The 21,423-nt window shown below is 47.7% G+C and overlaps 1 protein-coding gene across 1 annotated transcript in view; it reads right to left on the bottom strand.

Moving 5' to 3' along the window:
- The window catches only part of LOC119456998 (uncharacterized), a 46,661-nt gene that overhangs the window by 6,087 nt on the left and 19,151 nt on the right, over nucleotides 1-21,423 (bottom strand). Inside the window, exons 4-5 of the mRNA XM_037718819.2 lie at nucleotides 16,390-16,525; nucleotides 5,188-6,703 (exon numbers count right to left, since the gene is read on the bottom strand). Of these exons, the coding sequence (XP_037574747.1) occupies nucleotides 5,188-6,703; nucleotides 16,390-16,525 (1,652 nt within the window). The remainder of the gene's footprint in view (nucleotides 1-5,187; nucleotides 6,704-16,389; nucleotides 16,526-21,423) is intronic.

The raw sequence follows: 21,423 nt of genomic DNA, 5'->3' as shown, positions 1-21,423 counted from the left end.
TTCAATTCGGCTCTGTATAGTGGCACAATTTACGCTAATTTCCAGCGCTCAAGAACAGAAACTATTGCACAGCAGACACATGTGGCCTTTCTTAGTGAGAGCCTTAGTGAGAGCTTTGTTAGTGGGTGACTTACTGATCACGAACGCAGCAAGCGACCACGTTTGTAGCCTGACATCTCACTTCGTCTTTACTGCGGCCCAAAATGTCTTTTTTTTTTTTGTACGTGCAATGAGTGTGCTTCTCGATGTTGCCATTCACAGTTGTCATATAGGTCTCATTACTGCACGTCTCAAAGCAGACACCGAAGCGTTGTTCCTATTCGTTATCACTCAAATTCGTGACATAATATCGCGCTTAGTTGATTTCTCCGTGTGCATCACGCATCTGTCCTCGCACCTGAACGTGAATCACGGTATAGGTGGTCACGTGGGGTTCAGGTAGGCCCGCGAAAGTGCTCTGCCTTGTACAAATTGTTCGAGCTCCATGCCGGTCTGACAACATCCATAACTCTTTGAGGGGATAATCTACTGTGTTCTCTGAAAGGTAAATATGATCCAGTACTTTGCCCGGGCATTCGTCGAAGCGGCGCTGTAACAAAGCGGGCGGTTGGCTCGAAGGCGTATACGCGGACACTCCTTTCATGCGCCTTTGTACAGTGCATTGTATTCAGATAGAAGGGTTGAATTTCGCCCTGAAATTCTTCTCTCTCCATTTATGCCTGCGCGCGAGAACGTCCGGTCACCTGATGCAGCCAGTCGGGCGTCGTCGTTTCGTAGAACGCTGTTACCCCGTGACCAAAACAGCGTGCGCATCTCGGCGCTCGAAAAACCGTGCTGGAATGAGTTGCCCGAGGCGCCGTTTCCATATATGTATACGTTCACAGCTATAGTCACGGTCTCGGCACTGCATTAAAGTAGCGACAGTGTGGCGGCGACTGCGATGCGAGCAGCCTTGAATTTCGCCGTAAACAGCCGTCCGAAAATGGCCGTTGCGCGTTTGCCGCGCAGCGATAATTGCGGCTTCATATGTCTCGGAAAACGCAGGCCGCGAACCATCATGTCTGTCAGACTCAGGCGTCTATACTTGTATCGAGAAAAAGGCGTGGTTCGTGACCTCTGAAATGACTGATCCGGACTGTCTTAGATACCAGTTTACCAGAGGCATATTCATGTTGTTTTTCTTTATTTTGCTTCCGATATCGATGGGTGCAATGTCTCAGTGAAAGGAATAGAAAAATAAAAAAAAAGGGAAAGCTATCTCTAAACAACTCGCCCGCACACACTTCGATCTAATTGGGGTGAAGGTAACGCGCTTTTCGAACGGTGCATTAAAACGAAGGATGCTTGAGCACATGTCCCCTCAAGCGTGACATTTGCGACCTTGTCGTAAACGTTGTGCCTATGCATGCGATAGTGACACGTAAGCCCTTCACTCGAGTGCACAAACGGTGTTTTTAACTGCCGGCTATATGAGTGTGCTGTACTCTTTTTTATCTTTGTGCACTATGCGGGAACCCTCGCTGGCCTTGTCCTACACAGCAAGCAGACGCGCTTTAAGATTGAAGCGCTAACCCGAGACTTAAGCAGCACTGTACGGGTGGCAGAGGCAGCCACATAACGCTAATCGAGCATTGTAAACTTAAGAGTCAACTCTGCGTGGGATATACCGAAGGAGTTTCATGCAGTCAGTGCATATCTTTCATACACGTCTGATGCATCGCGCAAGAGCAAATGTTAGTCTTCCTTGTGTATACTTTGCAAATCGCTGACGGGCATGGCGGTGCGCGCCTGGATGTGTCCCCTGATAAAGTGGTTTCACGCAGGCTTTGCTGGTCGCAGTTCTTGCGTGTTCTAGCGATAAATGCCATTGCTAAAATGGGGCTGATGTCACAAAGGTTTTCTTTCGTATGGCGTCTTTGTCATTGGCAGCTTGCTTTCACTAATAATACGTCCAGTGTCAGGATTGACTGGAAGTTTTTTTTTCTTACGAGCAATTGAAGCGTAACAGCTTTTTTGCGAATATGGGGCATGGTCTTCATCTCTTGCGCCTAAAATGAACGACATTGGTTCGTGTAAACTGTGCAATTAACATGTATATTTCTTTCTCTTCTTGTCGGAGTAGTACCGTTAGATATATGCGACGCGAACTCCTGTATCGAAAGCTGCACCTGTCGAACGCCTACCGTGAGATCTGCTTCCAGAAACACTCGATGTATTTGCTTTTGTGCAAGAGGAAGCTTTATAGGGAACTCATATATAAATACTTGGGAACAGAGAATTCATTTGTCGCCTCATCCACTGCATCCATTTTAATGAAGTTTGCAGCATTTAAACAAAAAAGTAAAAATCTAGTGAGTATAACAAGCATGGGTTATTTGGCGCTTGTCGTCCTTTATCACGTTGTGTACCCGTCTTTTGCTAAACTCTATAGCTCTCGATAATTATGACATCCCAATTAGCCCAAACGGCTACCCTTTTAAGCTTTATTTTAGGCCGTCACCTTCCTAACAAGACTTGTTTAAACTGCGAAAATGTAAACAAGAGAGATGAAATTCATATACCAAAATTTCAACTGTATAACTCAGTAATAAATCACGTTATCAAACTTATGTCAACTTCATCTCTTGAAACATCTATAAAGCACACAAGATATGTGCATTATACACCGCTCTCAAATACGCCTATACCACTAATTTGTGTGTAGCACTTTTGAGAAACCCTCGTCAGCATTATACCGATTTGACGGAAATGGCAAACTCGTGCATTAAATTCGTCAGCTTTAGATGCTGTAATGGATGCGGTTTACAGAACTGCAGTATCCGTCTTTGGGGCAGAGTTACGGATTTGTAAATTTCATGCTTCAATGTTGTTGTTTTATGACTTACCGATTTACGGCAATGTTCGCAAAAACGATTAATGTCATAACCTAAATTTTGTTTGATACAGTTCTAGAATTTAACTTTATCTCTCGAACCAACAAATTTAGTTCAATTCGGTCGATCAGTTGTTTCATGAGAGCGTTGCATTCTAGATGTATTGGAATGGGGAAATCGAAGTTGCCTGCGAGCTAAAGCTTTGTCTTAATACATCTCCATACCTGTTTGAAAGAGCCGGGTGACCAATCTGCGATACGACGCTCAGCATATGAATTCCACTGTCACTGAACTGCCGCATGTTCCTATTTTGCCAGGAACGTCACAACAGAACTCGCTAAAAGCAGCTGAGTCCCATGGTATAAGCTATGATGTCGCTGCGAATCTTGGAGACTAACATACCACCCGCTCATTGATTTCAAAGCTGTTACTCATTAACATGTAACAGTGAAGAACGCTTCAAGCTATGTAGTGAGATCGAGCCTTGTAACATACTGGCCACCGCCTAGGCGATTGTGCTTTATAACAGCAAATATCCCATAGCGAGATGGTAATTTGAGTGCGTGAAACAAGCCACGAACGAAGAGCGGACGTAGACAAGTACTAACCAGCGCCAGCGACTTTTTAAAAGTGTTTGTTAATGTATCTGAAGTGGCTGTTTGTTTTTTGCTTACCACTACTTCTTTGGTTCCTTGGCGTTGTAGCAAAATCAGGCAGGTGGAAGTCACCGCGCCTCCTTATTTGTGCTTCGTCAGTGTCTCATTTTCTGAAGCAAGGTTCGTACTACTGAGTAGCAACTAGTTCAGTCCTCCAAGTTGCGGTCTTAGCTCAATGGAAGATCAAAGGCGGAAAGCCTATAGCTGCGTGAAAGCAGAAAAATTATGTAAACTCACTGATACATCCTCGGCGTGTTTCCTGAAACATACAATTGCTCGAATTGGGTGATAACAACGAAGCTGTGCCCGAAAAATCACTTTGTCACATAGTATTTTGGTTTTGGTTTTGGTATTGCTTTTTTTTTTTTTGCTTTCTTCCAGCAATGACTCATACCTACCACGGGCGATAGTTAAGAAGCAGGCGATTTTACTAAGTATTTTTTGTAAGATTAATCAAAACAAAGCATTAAATATTAGAGTGCTGGTAAGAGAAAAAAAAGAAGAGTAAAGATGAAAAGAAATACTATAAGAAATTTTGAGATACGACAATTTAAGATAGAGAAAATGAAATGAAAGAACCACTAGATAATTTTCTAGAGCAACAGCCTGTTCCTACTTATCGGGGAACAATAAAAAGACGCCGTAAGGGCCCGGCGCGCATGACGGCTTGCGTAAAAGGCACAAGCAGGCACTCAGACAGCCTCCGCTTTAATTGAAGCGTCGCGCGAAAAACGAAAGAAGCCGCCGCGCGGTCGCAATATTAGGTGAAACAAGTTCGCCTTCGTTTTTGTTCGTTCGTCTATATCGCCGACGCGCTAGCTGAAAATGAGAGCAAATGGATAAGGTTCCTTGCTTATGTAAGCAGGGTAGCAAGTCGAACAGCATCCTGACAACAAGCACACGACAGACACCAATCGTGATCACGGAGATCACTTACACTCCTCGGTATAAGTATGTCAGGTGAAATGATGTTCACCTTTATGCTGTGCAAACCCCGTTTGTTTTCGTTTATCTTTTTTGCCCTTTCCGCGCGCTCAGTGAACCGACTCGAATTCGAATCACGTGTGCGTGAAGATGAGGGAGAGAAATGCGGCATTGTTGACCGCAACAAAAGTCAGAGAAAATCGTGCGCAACGTTAACTGCACGCCTAAATGTACGTCAGCTTGGAGGGCCTAAATATACTATACAAGTAAATATGAGGGTACGATGGGAGGAAAGCTGTTGAAAGAACAGGAGTAAGCTTAAGGAGTTTAAGAAGCCTAACGTGTAAAGCCTTTGCGACGAATCTGGTGTAAAAGTACCCTCCGTCGAAAGTTGACCACTCGACACCTTTGTTTATTTTTATTTTTGTAGGAGACACGATATTGCGACATCAATACTGTGCTATGCTAAAGTGCATCGGATAGCACCGCGTCGAGACCAGGACAGATGTTTTGATGTGCTGAACAGTTGAAAGCTAGCACTCGTCCATGTTTTTATACCGACGAATGTTCCGCAAGGCTTTATTTGAAAAAAAAAAAAAACAAAACAAATAAAAGCGAGAAAAAAAGAACAAAAGTTATAGAAAGGCGCGTCATTCTGCGCTACCCACTCCGCAGTTTCTTTACAAACTAGCGCCGCAGTCGACTTTGCTCTCTCTGCAACCAGGGTCACTTACCCGATTTTAGCAAAAGTCGTCCAGATCTCGACCAGCTGCCGGCTGAGCGCGACCTCCTCGGGCGTCACCAGCTCTGGGAAGGCCATGACATGCGCGAACACGAACGGGAACTCGTCGAAGTGCGTCGCGCCCATCCACTGCGGCCACACGCTGAAGCTGGGCTTGTGCGAGAACTGGTAGTAGTACACCGGCTGACCTTTGCGCTGGTACTTCTCCGCAAAGTAGCGGCTGGGGCACGTGATAAGGAAGTCACCCACAGCGTCGGATCCGCGCTGCAATATCACTTCGGGATCGGTGCTGTTCAACTTATCCAGGTAGAACTCGCGGATTTCGTTCACGCCTGACTGCAGCATAGTCCGGAAGAAGAGCACCATGTAGAAGCCGAGCTCGTCTTTGGTGATGTGCGCCAGATTGTGGAACTTGAGTCCCTTGGCGAGGAAGTTGTAGACGAAGTAGGTGCCTTCGTTCTTGTTGTTTCCAATGAGCAGTTCCACTCCGGAAGTCTTCATGGCGTCCATCAGAACATTGGCGTCGTCCGGGAAGAGCTCGCCGTCGCGACTCGGGAAGAACGTCTCGGCCTGGGGTCCCAGGACCTCCGTGGCCACGCTCACGATCTCGCTGGCATCCTTCGAGCGGAGACAGGCCATCACTCGGGGGTCTTCGATGATCTTCTCGAAGCCCGTCGTGCAGCCGAGCGCGTTGGCCAGCGAGAAGCTCTTCTGGAGCGCAGTGTCGCGATTGTCGTGCAACATCCAGAAGGGACTTCCGCTCTCCATGATGGCCCGCCGGAACAGTCCGCGGCTGAGTGGCGACACGAGCAGGTAGCCGACGGAGATGGCTCCCGCACTCTGCCCGAACACAGTGATGAGCTCTGGGTCGCCTCCGAAGTGCTTGATGTTGGACTTGACCCACGTGAGCGCGAGGATCTGGTCGTACATGCCCTGGTTACCGTTCAGACCGTCGAGTCCCGAGCTGAAGAAGCCGAAAGGCCCGACCCGGTAGTTCAGCGTGACGACAACCACGTCTCCAGTCGACGCGAAGTGGATGCCGTCGTAGAAGGACCAGCTGCTGCTGCCGTACGTGAAGGCCCCTCCGTGGATGAAAACCATGACGGCCTTGGGGCCGCACGTCTTGATGTCGCGGCAGTATCTCGCGGGCGTCCACACGTTGAGGTAGAGACAGTCCTCCGTGGAGTTTCGCGTCTGTATCGTATAGTTTTGGTGCACGAAGAAGTCTGGCTGCTTGCACGGGAACGGCGGCGTCGACGCGTCGCGCAAGCCTTTCCAGGGCGTCACTGGCACGGGCTTCTGGAACCTGAGTTCATCCAGCGGCGGTTGTGCGTACGGTATTCCGTAAAACACGTCGATGGGCCGACCGAACGCTTCTTTCTTGAGCCCAACCAGCTTGCCGGAGGTCGTGTACACGGCGGGTCGGTATATCTTCGCGGCAGAGGCGAAGGCAGCTGCGGCTGCGGCCACGGTTAGGAAAATGGCGAACCGTGTGGCGCTCATAGTTCCTGCGCAAGAAAAAAACGTACGCTTCGCCTGACTGTTTTTTTTTTCTTTTTGCACTTTCACGCGCATTACCAAGAATGTGTGCATTTGCATGTAACTCACGCTGTTCGATTCCTCTTATGTATAGATGTCTGCCTAGTGCATCAGATCGGACTTTCTAAATTATTTTTCGTTATGGAAGAAATGTTGCAGTTATATTGGCTTTATTACGAGTTAGTTGTTTGCTTTAGGAATTCACCATACCCCCTAAAGTCACGAATTGTAATGTAGTGTTGTCAAAGCCTGCAAATTTAAATAGTTTTATGGAAATAAGATCTAAAGTTTGCAGAAAAAGTTTCGACCTGCAGCATGAATATTTATTTGAATTCAGTTGAGTCTTCAGATTTACAAAAATTGACTATTTATGAATGTGGGCCTTTTATAGGAAACGAACTGCATCGATAAAAAAAGTGAAATTGTTTTAGGACTAGATGCACCGGTTATTATTGGTTTCAGGACCATCTGATGCAGAGAAATTCGTCAAACTTCTCGCAAACTTCGTAGTGCACCTCATAAGTTACTTTTGTTTTAAAATTCACATTATTCTCTGAAGTAGAGCGACCTATGACATTGTTTATGTTTATGAATGGTACACGTTTACATCTCTGCTCCATGTTCAAGATTTGTCACTAGTCGTCACTAGTCGGAACATTCAAAAGTATTTTGCGTCTCCATATAGAGACACCGTGACTGACAGGGTTGTTAATCGACATTTATATGATCGTGGCTTAACTGGCCGACGCCAGCCGCATCTTCAGTCCATGGAGCGCCATGTCCTTTTTCAACCAAAGCGTGCAGGTAGTTAATAGTTTCCCAAAGTAAGAAAAAAAAAATAAGGAAAAATGTCGAGCGGGTGCACAGCATGTTCAAAATGATTCTGTTTTTTTGCGGTCAGTGGTTACCGTAACTATACCAACGCCAGAAAGGCGGCCTAATTTTATGGCCCAATCACGGGAGACACTTTATTGCGGAACGAGTGGGAAATGTACTGAAATATTCGCGCCAAGACTATCACCAATACGTTGTCGAAATATTACAGGCGAAGAATGCGAAACTGCAGGATGTTTCTGCTTAGACATTCTAGCCAAGGATGTTTCAGTAGACTATAACAGGTCTGCAGGAAGAAATGAGTCCTGCTTGGCGGTACAGTGGTTTCCGTAACAGCTAATAAACACCAGTAACACGCCGCTCTGTTCTAGACCTGCTGCCCACATATGGTAAACGGAAAATTGCGACTTGTAAAAGAGCACCTTTGGTGCTAGGTGACAAAACAGAAAAATAAATGCGATATAAAATCAACAGTTTCCCTTCGCTGCATAGCAGCGCCTTTTTTTCTTTTTTCTTTAAAATTTCCGGCTTCTTGCTTTTCTCGTGACTTGTCATTACGAAGAGAATGAATAGTTTTTATTTTATTTTCTATTTTAAAAATTATTTTCTTTTCTGTCATTCGCGAAGTTGAATAACGAATGGACCATTCGTTATTCTTACTCAAGAACCCTAGTATGTTTAACCTACTAGCCCACTGCGTGTTTTTTCTTGATTTTCTTATGGCGCGTGCGTCCATATCGCGTCGCGTAATGTTTATGGCGTTCCATGAGCCTTTGGGATCAAAATAGAAGGAAGCATTAAATTGGATCGTCCCTAACCAAACACACGCGACTCTCATTAGGCAAGTGCGTAACTATAAACTAAATAAATTTTGTTGTATTTGGTACTTGAAAAAGAGTAATTGAAAAGGAAATCTTTCGGGAACAGCCTGGGAATGAAATAACAGTGTTACGCCTCGTCTAAATACGTTCCTGCTGCTTTAATAGTGCCGTCTTTAGAACTCTATTTAGCTTGTTTGAATGATTTTTAGAGTGCTTTCGCAGAGTGGTTTAAAATATTGTCTCCTTCTTTCGGTGAAGGGCCCTAATGAACAGTTACTATACATAACTACATTACGTAATTTTCGCATCAATGTTTTTCAATTAAACGGCGATGAACCATCTGACATAAAAATTTTACATCGTGCTGGCGCTGCTCTAATGGTGTTAAGTCTGGAATAAAATGCACTCAATAAATGCGCGTTCGCTGCTCATAACCATCCACTGCGAAGAATCGCAAACAACTCCACGAATGATTCCCAAATGAAAGATCTGCGTGACGCCCGACGTTGAAAATGGTTAAGCATAGCGCATCGGGTTGAACTGTACCCCAGTGTCAGTATCAACCGCTTCCAACCGAATCAACCACTGCTCATCTGGAGAGCGCCATAGCCACTGCGCCACCGCTTCGGGAACATAAACGCACCACATTACAAAACTCACCTGAGAAAATACAAATATTGTGTGGCTTAGCGTGCCTAAATTGCACAGTGTGTTATAAGGGGAACCGTAGTGGAGGGCTCCCGATTAATGTTTGATAGTACGAGCTTCAGCGAAGTGCCACTCACCTGTAGGTCAAATTAGATGCCGGAGGGGATCACTTTGACAGCCTTGGCGTATGCGTTGACTGTACTGGTCACGCGCCAAGCAGCAATGCGATGCGGATGAGCCGCTTCCGAGGAGGGACCGTCGTGTCGCAGATGGGGCCTCCTCCTTTGCGCTGCTGGCTACCGTCCGCGAGCGCTGCGCGCGACCGAGTGACGGACGACCGGCCGGCCCACTGCCGTGCACTTCCTTAGCCTCCGGCGATTAGCTCACCGCCGCAGTGTATGCAGCAGTAGCAGCAGCAGCAGCTCCGGGATGGTGTTCCTCCTGTGCTGTCCGCTCTAACGGTGGCAGGCCTCTTCCACGGCGAAAACACGTGCTGCACTTCGCGGCGGTGCGGTGCTGCTGCCTACGTCGGAGGTCGACTCGCGGCAAGGGCCCCGGCGCCAAGCTGTAGCCGCTTCCGGATTCGCGCGCGCTTTTTTCCGAGTCGCACTGTTCCGACGCAACCTCGAAAAGCACGCGGCACGCGCGAGCGTTTGCGGTCGCTCCCTTATTGCCGCGCGGCCCTCGATTCTGTCGTTTCTCTTTCTTTTCTCTTCTCCAAACCGGCGACGCTGCTTTTTTTTTTTTCTCCGAGTAAACGAAAGCGGTCGGGGCAACGGCGCGCGCGAGTGATGGTGAAAGTGGAACGCCTGCCACCCTTCTTGCCCCCTTTCTCCTACTAGAAGTAAGCATGCTTGTAAATTCGTGTGTGTGTGTGTACTCGAGTGTGTGTAACGCTTTCTCAGTCGCTGCAACCGATGCCGGCACTGAAGCAGTATACCAACAGCCCTCTCACCCTTACCTCTCCCATTCCTTGTGCGTCTGGCTCAACGTGTGCTCTATCACCTCGGGTGGATTAGCGAGTGGCGAGGGGACATGCGGTGGGCGCGGTGCGCGCTGTGCACGCCCGCCGTCAATTGCGTCACTCCGAGCGATCGACCGGGAGCCTCCGAGTCGCAGCTACATCGATGCGATGAAAGCGCGCGGAGATGAGATGCGGTTGTAGAACCGAAGGAAAGCGCGCGCAGGCTGGCGCCCTCGCCGATGCGAGGTAACGAGCTATCGGTAGCCGCGATGCGCTTCTTTCTTGTGTGTCTTGAAACAGGCAGCCTTGCAACGCAACTGGCTTGCGACACCGAATGAGTACCCAGCTCGCTCACTCTGTCTTCTCCGGTTCCCACTTCGTTGCTGCCGACAGCACGAAAACGACTACAGAGTGGCGTGTCGTGCGCTGTAGGGCCAGCGTGTGACAGGGTGGCAGAGATGCGCACAAGATGAAGGGAAAGAATAATACGCCGCTCTCTCTTGTACATGTTGCCCCGAAAATATGGCTGTCTTGCTTATCCATTAAAATAATACATAAGAAAAGCATTAAATTCTTCCAGGCGTCTGCACCATTTTTCGTAGCTCTCTACGGCCTGTTCAGGAAGAAATAAAGTTCATTTTTGGAGAGTGTGAAGGCCGAGCTTTGTGTATTGCGCGCCCAAGTGGATTCCTGATAACGTCAGTGTCCGTTACGGATGTCACGATGGCATTTTCTTTTCGAATAACTATATTATTATATATATATATATATATATATATATATATATATCTGTGTGTGTGTGTGTGTGTGTGTGTGTGTGTGTGTGTGTGTGTGTGTGTGTGTGTGTGTGTGTGTGTGTGTGTGTGTGTGTGTTTGTATTGGGGGTGCAGAATTCCCTCAAAAGTCTTCAAGTGAACTTTTTTGTTTTATTCCCTAGCGAAGAGCCATCGTGTGATACACTACAGAAAGGCTTATCCGGACGTTGGGAGAATATACGACCTCGAGAGGAGCTCTTGTGGAAACTTTAGTGAGGTGTGCCATAAGTGTTTTGCTTCCGTGTTATTTGCTCGAATACGGTGCCTCTCTCTCTCTCGATCTATCTCTCTATGTATCATAACCAGTGTATCATCATCATCAGCCTATTTTTATGTCCACTGCAGGACGAAGGCCTCTCCCTGCGATCTCCAATTGCCTCTGTCTTGCGCTAGCCAATTCCAATTTCCACCTGCAAATTTCCTAATTTCATCACCCCACCTAGTTTTCTGCCGTCCTCGACTGCGCTTCCCTTGGCAGTCATTCTGTAACTCTAATGGTCCACCTTACTCATTACATGGACTGCCCAGCTCCATTTCTTTCTCTTCATGTCAACTAGAATATCTGCTATCAGTAGCGCACCCAGGATCTCTGCCAAGGGGGGGGGGGGGGGGGTGCATTTTTGGGGTAGGGGGGGGGGGAACAAGCACTTTGCATAATATGCAATTTCCTTGCTTTAGCCAGGGGAATCCAACAGCAAATAAAATGCCTAATGATTATAATAATGACACCAAGGATGATGACGATGTTTCTTTCTTCAGCGTTTTACTCAAAGTAATTTAAGAGTGGGTTTGTTAATCCGGAAAATTCGACTTCAAGCCACCTCCTGAATTGTAATGACAATTTGAACAGAGCACTGAAGGTACACGTTCGACTGGTGGGGCTGGATGCATGGGAGGGGAGATAACTCGGCCTCAGGGGGGGGGGGGGGGGTAGGTTACAACACCCGAACCCCCCCCCCCCCCCCCCCCCCCCGATCGGTGCGCCACTGTCTGCTATGCCCGTTTGCGCTCTCATCCACACTGCTCTCTTTCTTTCTTCTAACGTTACGCCTACCATTTTAGTTAAGGACTAAGTTACCCAGGATCGTGTCCACGTGTAGAAAAAAACTATCATGGGCATTTGCTTTGGCTCCAGGTGCGTGGCGGTTTCCCGCCAGTTGTGCCTTAGCACAGGTGTCAAAACAGATGATGGATGGCCAATTGTTATACCCCTCGCCACCGCCGATGCCTCTTTCACAAGTCGATGCCTCTTTCACAAGTTCATACTCGGCGGCGGTACGTCCCACCAATCGTTGTGCCCCTGTGTCTCGTGACGTATAGATCGCGCTGGCGCTGTTATCAGCAGTTGCCCCTTGGACTCACTATGAGACGGACGATCGTTTAACCACATCTTCCAGGATCCTGATGTCAGGATACTGATGATGTCGTGTAGTGTGCCGCGGCTATGAACGCTGTGGCTCATACGCTAGTCTATGACGAAGGGGCGGACTTGGCACAGCAAACGCGCTACTTGACCATCGCGCCGGGCGAAAGCAAGACACCGGTGTCCTTGCTCTTTGACGAACATGCCGAAGGCGCTAAATATAGTCAATAATGATAATATATAAATTCACTATAAATATTCCTATTGCAGACCTACCATAGTCACAGCTTCGCTGGCTTCCATCTTCACAGTAGTGGAAGGGCTCTGATTTTTTCTTTCGTTCCATCGCTCTTTCCGCGGTCCTTAACTTGTTCTCGAGTTTTGTTAAGCTCCAAGTTTCTGCCCCAACCAGTGTATATTGAGCGCCAAATTCTTGTCTAATGGCGTTTTCCTCTTACATGAAATTAACAGACGTTCTTTATTTCTATACAGTTAAGCGCGAAAGCTCATCGCGTATAGCCCGGCAGGTAAACTGGTGGTAATTAACCAATAACTGTTTGAATACGACATCTTTATTTGTTTATTTCATATCAGTCCATCACTTAGCACCGGCTGCGAGCGCTGAGGTGGAAGTCCCTTTTGAAGTTGTACAGCGGTAGCAGTTAGCAGCTCACAAATGAGTTTCTTGTGTCCGTCCACTCCGTTATGCCGACGTCAATGCCATCATGAAGTAGTCTTCATACAAGTCACCTCCTTAAACGCAGCTTCACTTTCGGCGAAAAAAAAAGAAGAAAAAGTCAGATCTTTGCCTACCACCGCCATTGGGATTCGAACTCGCATCCCTGCGAGCAAAGTGCAGTTGAGGGCTCGATGCGCTAAGCACCACGTCCTCGCGCAGCTTTGCAGTTTCGTGATTTTGTGCGACGTTATTGGGGCGCCTCATAGAATCCTAACATGGTGAGACTGTGCACATATTTTCGAGGCCAGAACAGGCAATGATGTAGCGGACGAAGAAGACGTTACATGAATTGCGAAGAACCGCGCGATTTATATTTTTTTAGCTCTTCCACCGCTTGATTCATGGCCGATCCCCCAGAGTGGGTTGCGCCAGGTCACTGAGGAACAGCAACAAAAACAACAACAATCATGGCCTATCCTCCGTAGTGGGCTGAGCCATAACCACCAGGCACTAAAACAAACCAAACCAACTCCTGGGGAGGTGATGCTGTCCTCTGTGTGAGCCTGCATGATGCAAATATGTTCAGAGCTGGAGAAGTCGGTGAACTGTGCTGACTTTCAATTGAGGCGTTGTCACTTAGACATATAATGTAGTGATTTAGTAGAGTTTGTATTAGGCTTGGCTGAGAGCTGGGGCGTTCGTGCACGTCACTGAGATGGTCAATGCTTTCCATGAAGAACCACTTATGCATTAAAGCGCCCGAAAATGCACTTCCTCGACTTGTTTCATAAAAAATTAATTAGAAAATAACAAGGAAATATTAAAAAAGAAAGAAAAAGGATGGTTAGATAATAAACGCAGCGATGTTCGACGAAACGGCTCAAATATGTAATGTGTATCTGATGGAGACAGCGTAATGTTTCCGTTGAAGCCAGTCGGCGACGTAAATATACCATTCGTGCTAGCGTTGGTAGACGAAGTGCTGAGAAAAGTTGTTAATCGCGGTTTAGATGGCTGGTTACACAAAGTGTGAGTCCGTCCGATTACATTTATTTTTCAGGCCCGCTGTGAACACGTGCCTTCAAACATTTAGCTTTAAGGTATCGCTTCCGCTTCATTCCGATAAAAAGAAAAAAAAATGTATAGAATAGCACTCTTACTTCCTCTTTATATTGTTTCGCGTAACCTGAAGTTCCTGCTTTTCAGTTCGCTTGCGATCGCTCAACTAATACTGTCTATTTAGGATTCCATGTATGTTATTCTTGAGAATGAATACGATAGGGCTAGCTTGAAGATTAAGGATCTTCAAGGTACAATGCGTTCAGCGATGTTTTCTTACCCATTAAGCAACGTACATTTTATCATTTCGTTATTAAGTAGGTCTGATATATACAATCCTATATTTTAAGTAGAAGAAGCTTTTGTCGAACCAGTGGAACTCTTTATTGTCGAGATTGCTGTTGTGAGCAGTACGTATATTCACACAGCAAAGCGGTAGTTGGAATCCAAATGAATTGTTTGTTCGCAATGCATTCTGTCCGCCCAGCACGCGCTGCAACAGGGTTACACACACACACACACACACACACACACACACACACACACACACACACACACACACACACACACACACACACACACACACACACACACACACACACACACACACACACACACACACACACACACACACACACACACATATATATATATATATATATATATATATATATATATATATATATATATATATATATATATATATATATATATATATATATATTGTAAGCACATTTAACGTACTTCATCGTTCTCATTTGTATATAACCATCATCATCCCTGTTCTTCTTCGTGTTTGAGTTTCGGTCGTGCCGGCGGAATGAACGGGTCTGCCAGTGCTGCCTGTCCTGGTCGTCTTCCGTCTTTCAAAGTGGTGGAGGCGCGTCAAGATCCCGACGTCCTCCTGCGTTCCTACCCTACCTGGAGCTACGTTCCGGTCGCCGCCTGCGCCCGGCCACCCCTACAGCTATGGCCACCCCTGCGTCGGCCGCTGGCACTATCGCTACCCCTAACGCTCCCACACCCACGACATCGGCTGCACTGACGTCGTGCATCATTACCAGCCCTCAACGTGATCCACCAGTCTTTGCGGGTCTCCGCGGGGATGACGTCGACGACTGGCTCGACAATTACAACCGCGTGAGTTCGGCCAATAGGTGGACCGACACACAGAACTTGACTAACGTCGCGTTATATCTGCCTCACGTTGCGAAGACGTGGTATTTTAACCACGAAACTGACTTCGCCGACATGGTCAGCGTTTACTACCAGCTTGCGGCAAATCTTCGCGTCTTCATCTGGCCGTTCAGAAGTCGCCAAACAGAAGCTCGCTGCGCGTGTTCAACTTCCACAAGAGTCATTTACATCGTACATCGGAAATGTCCTGGCTCCATGCCGCCGCGCCAAGATTGGAATGACGGAAGCCGAATGCATTCGCCACATCCTTAAATGCATTGGTTCCATCGCATTCAACGCCTTAGCTGTTCAAAATCCTACCTCTGTTGAAGATATTACATCGACGTGCCAGCGCTTGGACGAGCTTCAGGCCTTCCGCCTTCACCATGACAGCGACCTTCCCCTGCCACCTCATTGTGATTTACGTGCCCTTATCCGCACTATTATCCGAGAACAGGGATGATGATGGCTATATACAAATGAGAACGATGAAGTACGTTAAATGTGCTTACAATATATATATATATAAACGTTGGAAGAGATTCAGCCCCTAGTTATAATCGATGAAAGACAGTCTTCCTGCGCGCGTTGGTAGTGAGAATTAGGGGAAGTCACTGTGCACGGCACTTCACCGCGTCACTCCCCGCGTGAGTTGAGTAGGAGGAACGTCGCGCTGTTAGTTTTTTAAATGTGTAAGCATTTCTATGCTTACCCAACGAGAAAACGGTCTGTCAGCCAGTCAGTCATTCAATCGGTCGGTCGGTCGGTCGGTCAGTCGGTCGGTCGGTCGGTCGGTCGGTCGGTCGGTCCGTCGGTCGGTCGGTCGGTCGGTCCGTCGGTCCGTCCGTCCGACCAGTATAAGACGATGGCTTTAGGCTCATTCACACTAAGCCGACACGACACCGATTTTGGTCTGCCGACTGTTGGCGACAGCACTTTGCAGGATGGAAAACGCGGTGGCCAACTGTTTATAAAGGAAGGAAAACGCTGTTGTCAACAGTCGGCAGACCCAAATCGGTGTCGTGTCGGCCTGGTGCGAATGAGCCTTTTCAAGATAGAGCCCGCAGCGGCGAGCGACCGTGCTGCCTGTCGCTTCAACGCGAACGAAGCGGCAAAAACACAGCGCGCGGATCTATCAGCAGTCTGCACTCTCTGACCGCTTCGCAGATCGCTTTGAAGATACGGTCCCCGCGGCAGTGCCAGAGTACCTTTGATCACGGTTCATAATGGTTCGACACGGATAGACAAGACGCTAAAGAACTATAACGGCTGACGATCGGAACTTCATCAGCGCACCTGGCGCCGCCACCTGCAGTACTTTGCTGGCGTTATCAAGGCACCTTGCGCCACCGTCCGCACCAGTTCGCGTCGCCGCAACGCTGTCGTTTGTACTGGCCGGATAAAGTGTCATGACACTGATAATGACACCGGGCTGCATGGTGATGAGCAAGCGCCACAATGCTTATGCATACATAGACAACTCCCGGAGGAGTTTCTGCTTGAATTTTTTTTTTTACTGCGCTATCTTCGGGGTCGGTCTACATATTTAGACTGCACATACCAACGGAAGCAGCCCACATTATTACACTGCTTTATCTTCGTGATCGACCTACATGTCTAAGCTGCGTTATCTTCGGGATCGGCCCATGGAAGAGGCTAGAAACCGACATACGCGGTACGGAAAAGCGGAGGCAACTCGCCAAGGATGACATTGTCTTCAAATTTGTTTCCTACTGCGGTGAATTACTAAGGGAACGCGCATGGGCGTTCCTAGCGCAACGCAATCTGGGAAGTGACGTCATCAGCGATTGTAAGCAGGAAACGTGTAGAGAATGGAGAAAAAGAATACCATCACGGTAATTGAGTCAGTGGCCCTCATTTGTTATGGCCGTGACGTTACCGGAGCGCTTAAGCGCGTGCTAAGAGTGACCCCTAGCTGTGCGTATACGAAAATGGCGACGCCATTCAAGCAGTGTAGAAACACTGTGCATAAGTGAAAATGTAACATTGAAAGACGCGAGGCAGCATGTGCCGAGTATGTCATCTCATTGTTAGTGTTAACTATTCAGATTGCGGTAGCATTGAGAGGTGTTGCGAGGATTTGCTCTGCCTACACTGTAAAAACAGTTGCACCCTTTGGGGCGTATTTTTGCCACAGAACAATAATTGTCATCTGACTTGCGTGGCTTTCCTTTCTTTAACGCTGTGCGCCCGGCACTTCTAGGTCACGAACGACAAGAGCGTTATCAGCGTGACACAGCGTTCACGACAGGAAAGTAGCAAGTGCACAGTTTTCAAGATAGGAAACGCAAGCAAGACAGATGACGATTATTATTGTGTGGCAAAAATGCACCCGAAAGGGTGGAACTGTTTTTAGAGTGTAGGTCACGCTGACAAACGCTGAAGGCGCCCCCGCCAAGTGAGAAACGTGATATGTTCTGCAAGAACAACGGGCATACATGTCGCCTTTTGTCTAGTTATTCAAGGTTCTCCTTGAAGAACAAAGTCTAATGCGATGTCCGCAGCTAGTTATTTCTGTCTCAAGCCTTGAAGTAAGGCGGGACGCTGTTTTGAAAAGGGAGTAATTCTGAAGTAAAGAGAGAGAGAAAAAAAAAGTGACATATTTCTCAGCACCGCAGTGCCACGCATCTCTTCTCCCAACCTCGTGTATAGTCAGAATGGCGTACAAGCATAGTCTGCTTTTTTTGCGCCAACTTCTGTCTACGCAAAATATCTCCCCACACCTTGTTGACCTAGCAAATGAGAAACTGCTGCGTTTCTATAGCGCCATGATTCTTCCTGCAAGGGTCGTCTTGGCTAAGACCGGAAGTAGAAATAAAAAGAAGATACATGCAGTGCGGAATGGCGGGCTGCTTTGGTGAGCAGCCAACGCTATAAGCTTGCGTCTTGTCATATATACCGTTTTGCTTGGCGTTATACGTGTCAACTAGACAAGTAATAGGACCCTGGGCACGGTAGATTTATATAGAACTTGCAGTATACCTCAAGTCAGCGATAAAACGCTCACAGTCATCGTCAATTTGACCTTCAACAAGGTGCCCGTGATCAAATGAGCTCCAAGGCCGCACGACGGTCCCGACATGCGAAAAATTGGTTTTACACCTGATTGGTAGACGCTGTTGACACGCTGTTGACATTGTTTTGACACGTCATTGAAATGCTGCTTATTTCTATGATATTTATCATGTCGGCACCGCCATGCAATCTTGGGGGCACCATCGACCACGGGCGTGGACACCGTCTTGCAGATAATATTGAACGCGGCTGTACGTGCCCGGGGTCGTCTATTTTTGCTGCAAAAGTTTTGACGGGAGCAGTGCTCTGCGTGCTTTTAACAGCGAAGCTGTTTAAGCCAGCCGTAATTTGTGGTGCGTAGCCGTGGTAGCCATGGCAACCCGGAGGAGGAGGAGGAGGAGGAGACCGCGTGCATGCGCACGTAGTCTCCTCCTCGCCAGCTCCCGGCCTTCCCGACCCCTGCCTCTCTTCTCTCCGCGGCGCACTGAGCCAGGAGAGAGAGAGAGAGAGAGAGAGAGAAAAAGGAGAAAGCTTGCACTAGGCCCCGCAAAGCTCAAGACACAGCGAAGCTGGTCGATTGATATCGAAGCGGCTAGCCTCCAACGCGTTCGGAGTCGGCAAGCAGCAGCGTTCTTGGCACTGTGCCAACCATGGTTAGCCTGCCTGCGTTTGTAGCATGCCAAAAACGCTGTCGCTCGTAGGGCGCCGACGCGTCCAGCGCTAGTCACGCGAAATGTCGCGAAAGGGAAGGTACCTCCGAAAATGATCGCTCGAGAATACCTTCCTACATGCGTAGTTAACTTAGACTAAGTTAGGACCTAGCAGCAACCAAGTTCATACCTAGCAGTAGGAGCCAGCAAGCTTCGCTGTGCCTAAGCTTTGCGCAACCGAGTGCAAACTTGCCTGATTTTTTGATTAGATGAGTTTAAGAACACTTTCCTTGGGGCTACAACAAAACTGATCTGCATTCGTACTATTACAGGAAGGAGGAATGAGTAGCGGGCTGACGGAGATAGCGTTCAAACGCGTGCAACTTCAATTTCAAACAAGTGCAAACGGATGCATAGCTTGTTCAGCATAAATCGCACTACAAGTGTCTGCTTGCAACAAGGAGGCATTCCTCAAACTGTGGGTCGCGGCCCTGATAAGGGTAGCCGTGACAAACCCTGCAGGTTTGTGAACTGACGAAAGCGAGAGGAAAATGCTTCGTCATGCCATGCTTTCACTTCTATATGTTGCTTCGCTAACTAGCCCCTATAGTAACAACCCATGAGGTTTCTTTCTTGCGCCTGGCCAACAGCCTTTGAACTGCCTGGCCTATAGATGACTGGGAATCGTGACAAATCCTTAACAAAGCATTTCTCATCATGTTTTCACGCCGATTTCACTTGCGCGGCGATCGAGGTCGGTATACTTTCCACATCACTGGCTACTAGATCATACAGCGTCCTCCGACTATTTTAGCTGCGTTATGAAATTGTTAATTCCAATCGTGACATTTGTGCATTATTGCGTATTTTCTGAAATCGAAAACTCTGTGATACTCGAGAAACCAAAAGATGGGAAAAGGGATCGTGACCTGGCGTTTTATGTTTTAGAAGCTTAATTAATTATGTAACTTAAGAAGCGACAGATTTCGGGAATTCCTATGTAGGGCTGGTAGTGACTGATCCTAGCAGCGAAAGTATTGGAAGTGACCTCGACATGTTCGGGACATTTCCAGACCACGTGTCACGCAGTTTTTATAGATGCCGCGGCGTGTAACGCGACAGCCTCACACCGCGGAACGCCAATGCGGACACCGCGCTCTGAACGTAAAACGTAAACCTTTCGTGCCAAGAACTACAGACGACAAGGTCATGTACACGGAAGCTTCATTCACACTTCGTATTTCACTTTGAAGAGCGACAGGTGTGGCCTTGGCTCTATATCTGCGTCGTGCATTGTGACTGAAGAGGCTGACTTCCTGGTTCTGCAATCCGTTAACGTCTTTCGACACCATTCAGAGAATCTGCAATAATTTATGACCTCCCCCTCTCCCCACCCGCACTCGCACGGAAGGAAAAAAAAATTGGCTGTGATTTAGCTCTGGTTAAACCTAGTCGAGTAGCGATAGCTACAGACAGCGCGCTGTCTCCTCCTCACTTCATTTCTACGGCGATCCCTAGCCTCCTTCAGGCTGGCGGACTTCTCACCATCCATACTGCGGCCTCAACTATGTCTGCGACGACGCGAGCTCTCCCCTTCTATACTTCCTCTATACTCTTGAGTGACGATTTATTCGTCACTCAAGAGACGCAGGGGACTGCTTCTCTGGACCTCAATAAAGTTATTTCACTCACTCACTCACTCACTCACTCACTCACTCACTCACTCACTCACTCACTCACTCACTCACTCACTCACTCACTCACTCACTCACTCACTCACTCACTCACTCACTCACTCACTCACTCACTCACTCACTCACTCACTCACTCACTCACTCAAGAGAGCGGTAGCAAAAGATGACGTGTCGGCGGTGAAAGTGATGTCGTCACACAAGGGAAAACGAGGCAATAGCTCGCGTTTTTCCAGCTGGAGCATGGTGATGAGAATTATTAGCTTGCGCAAGTAATGTAGTAAGGATCATTTCCGCGTATTTTCAGATACTTAGTAATTTGTACGCGCTTTTTTTTTCTTTCTACCGCCGCGTACATATAAAAGGAGTGCACGTTGGCACATTAGGTCGACGTGGTGGGCTTCCTGTGCAAGGACACGTATTAAAATGAAAATATAATGCAACTTCACTTAAGGCTGCGCCCTCACTGTCAGCTTATAAACAACCGAACTATGAGTTTCTCCTAGAAGTATATATATGAAGCGCGTAAAAAGCAAGAACGCTTGAAATGTGGGGTTTTAAGAAAGTACCTAGAAGTAATATGCAAGTGAAAAAAATTCACAGCATATCCACGGGGTGAATGATGATGAGTGGGCGAAGCTCCGGAGGGAATCATCGGATCTCCCGCTTAAGGGGACGCTAGCACGAACGCGTTAGAAACGTGCAGTACTCTCTAGTAAGGGGGAGCGGCCACAGCGTCTTACTACAGTGTACTAGTACACTGTAGTCTTACGCAGCCATTTACACATGCCGGAACGTGCACCGCGTTTGCCGACGCCATCACATGACTGCTGAGAGAGTATACCCCCCGTATTCATAAACGCTCCTCGACTTGAACTTGACTTGCCACCGCTTTGGGCAGCGCGTTCGAAACGCGTTCAAGGTAAGGCGGAGAGGCCACAGCGTCTTACACC

The sequence above is a fragment of the Dermacentor silvarum genome, chromosome 6 (genome assembly GCF_013339745.2).
Source record: "Dermacentor silvarum isolate Dsil-2018 chromosome 6, BIME_Dsil_1.4, whole genome shotgun sequence".
In the NCBI taxonomy this organism is placed as follows: domain Eukaryota; kingdom Metazoa; phylum Arthropoda; class Arachnida; order Ixodida; family Ixodidae; genus Dermacentor; species Dermacentor silvarum.
Note: the sequence above shows the minus strand (reverse complement) of the source record. Positions and strands in the feature narration are given on the sequence as shown.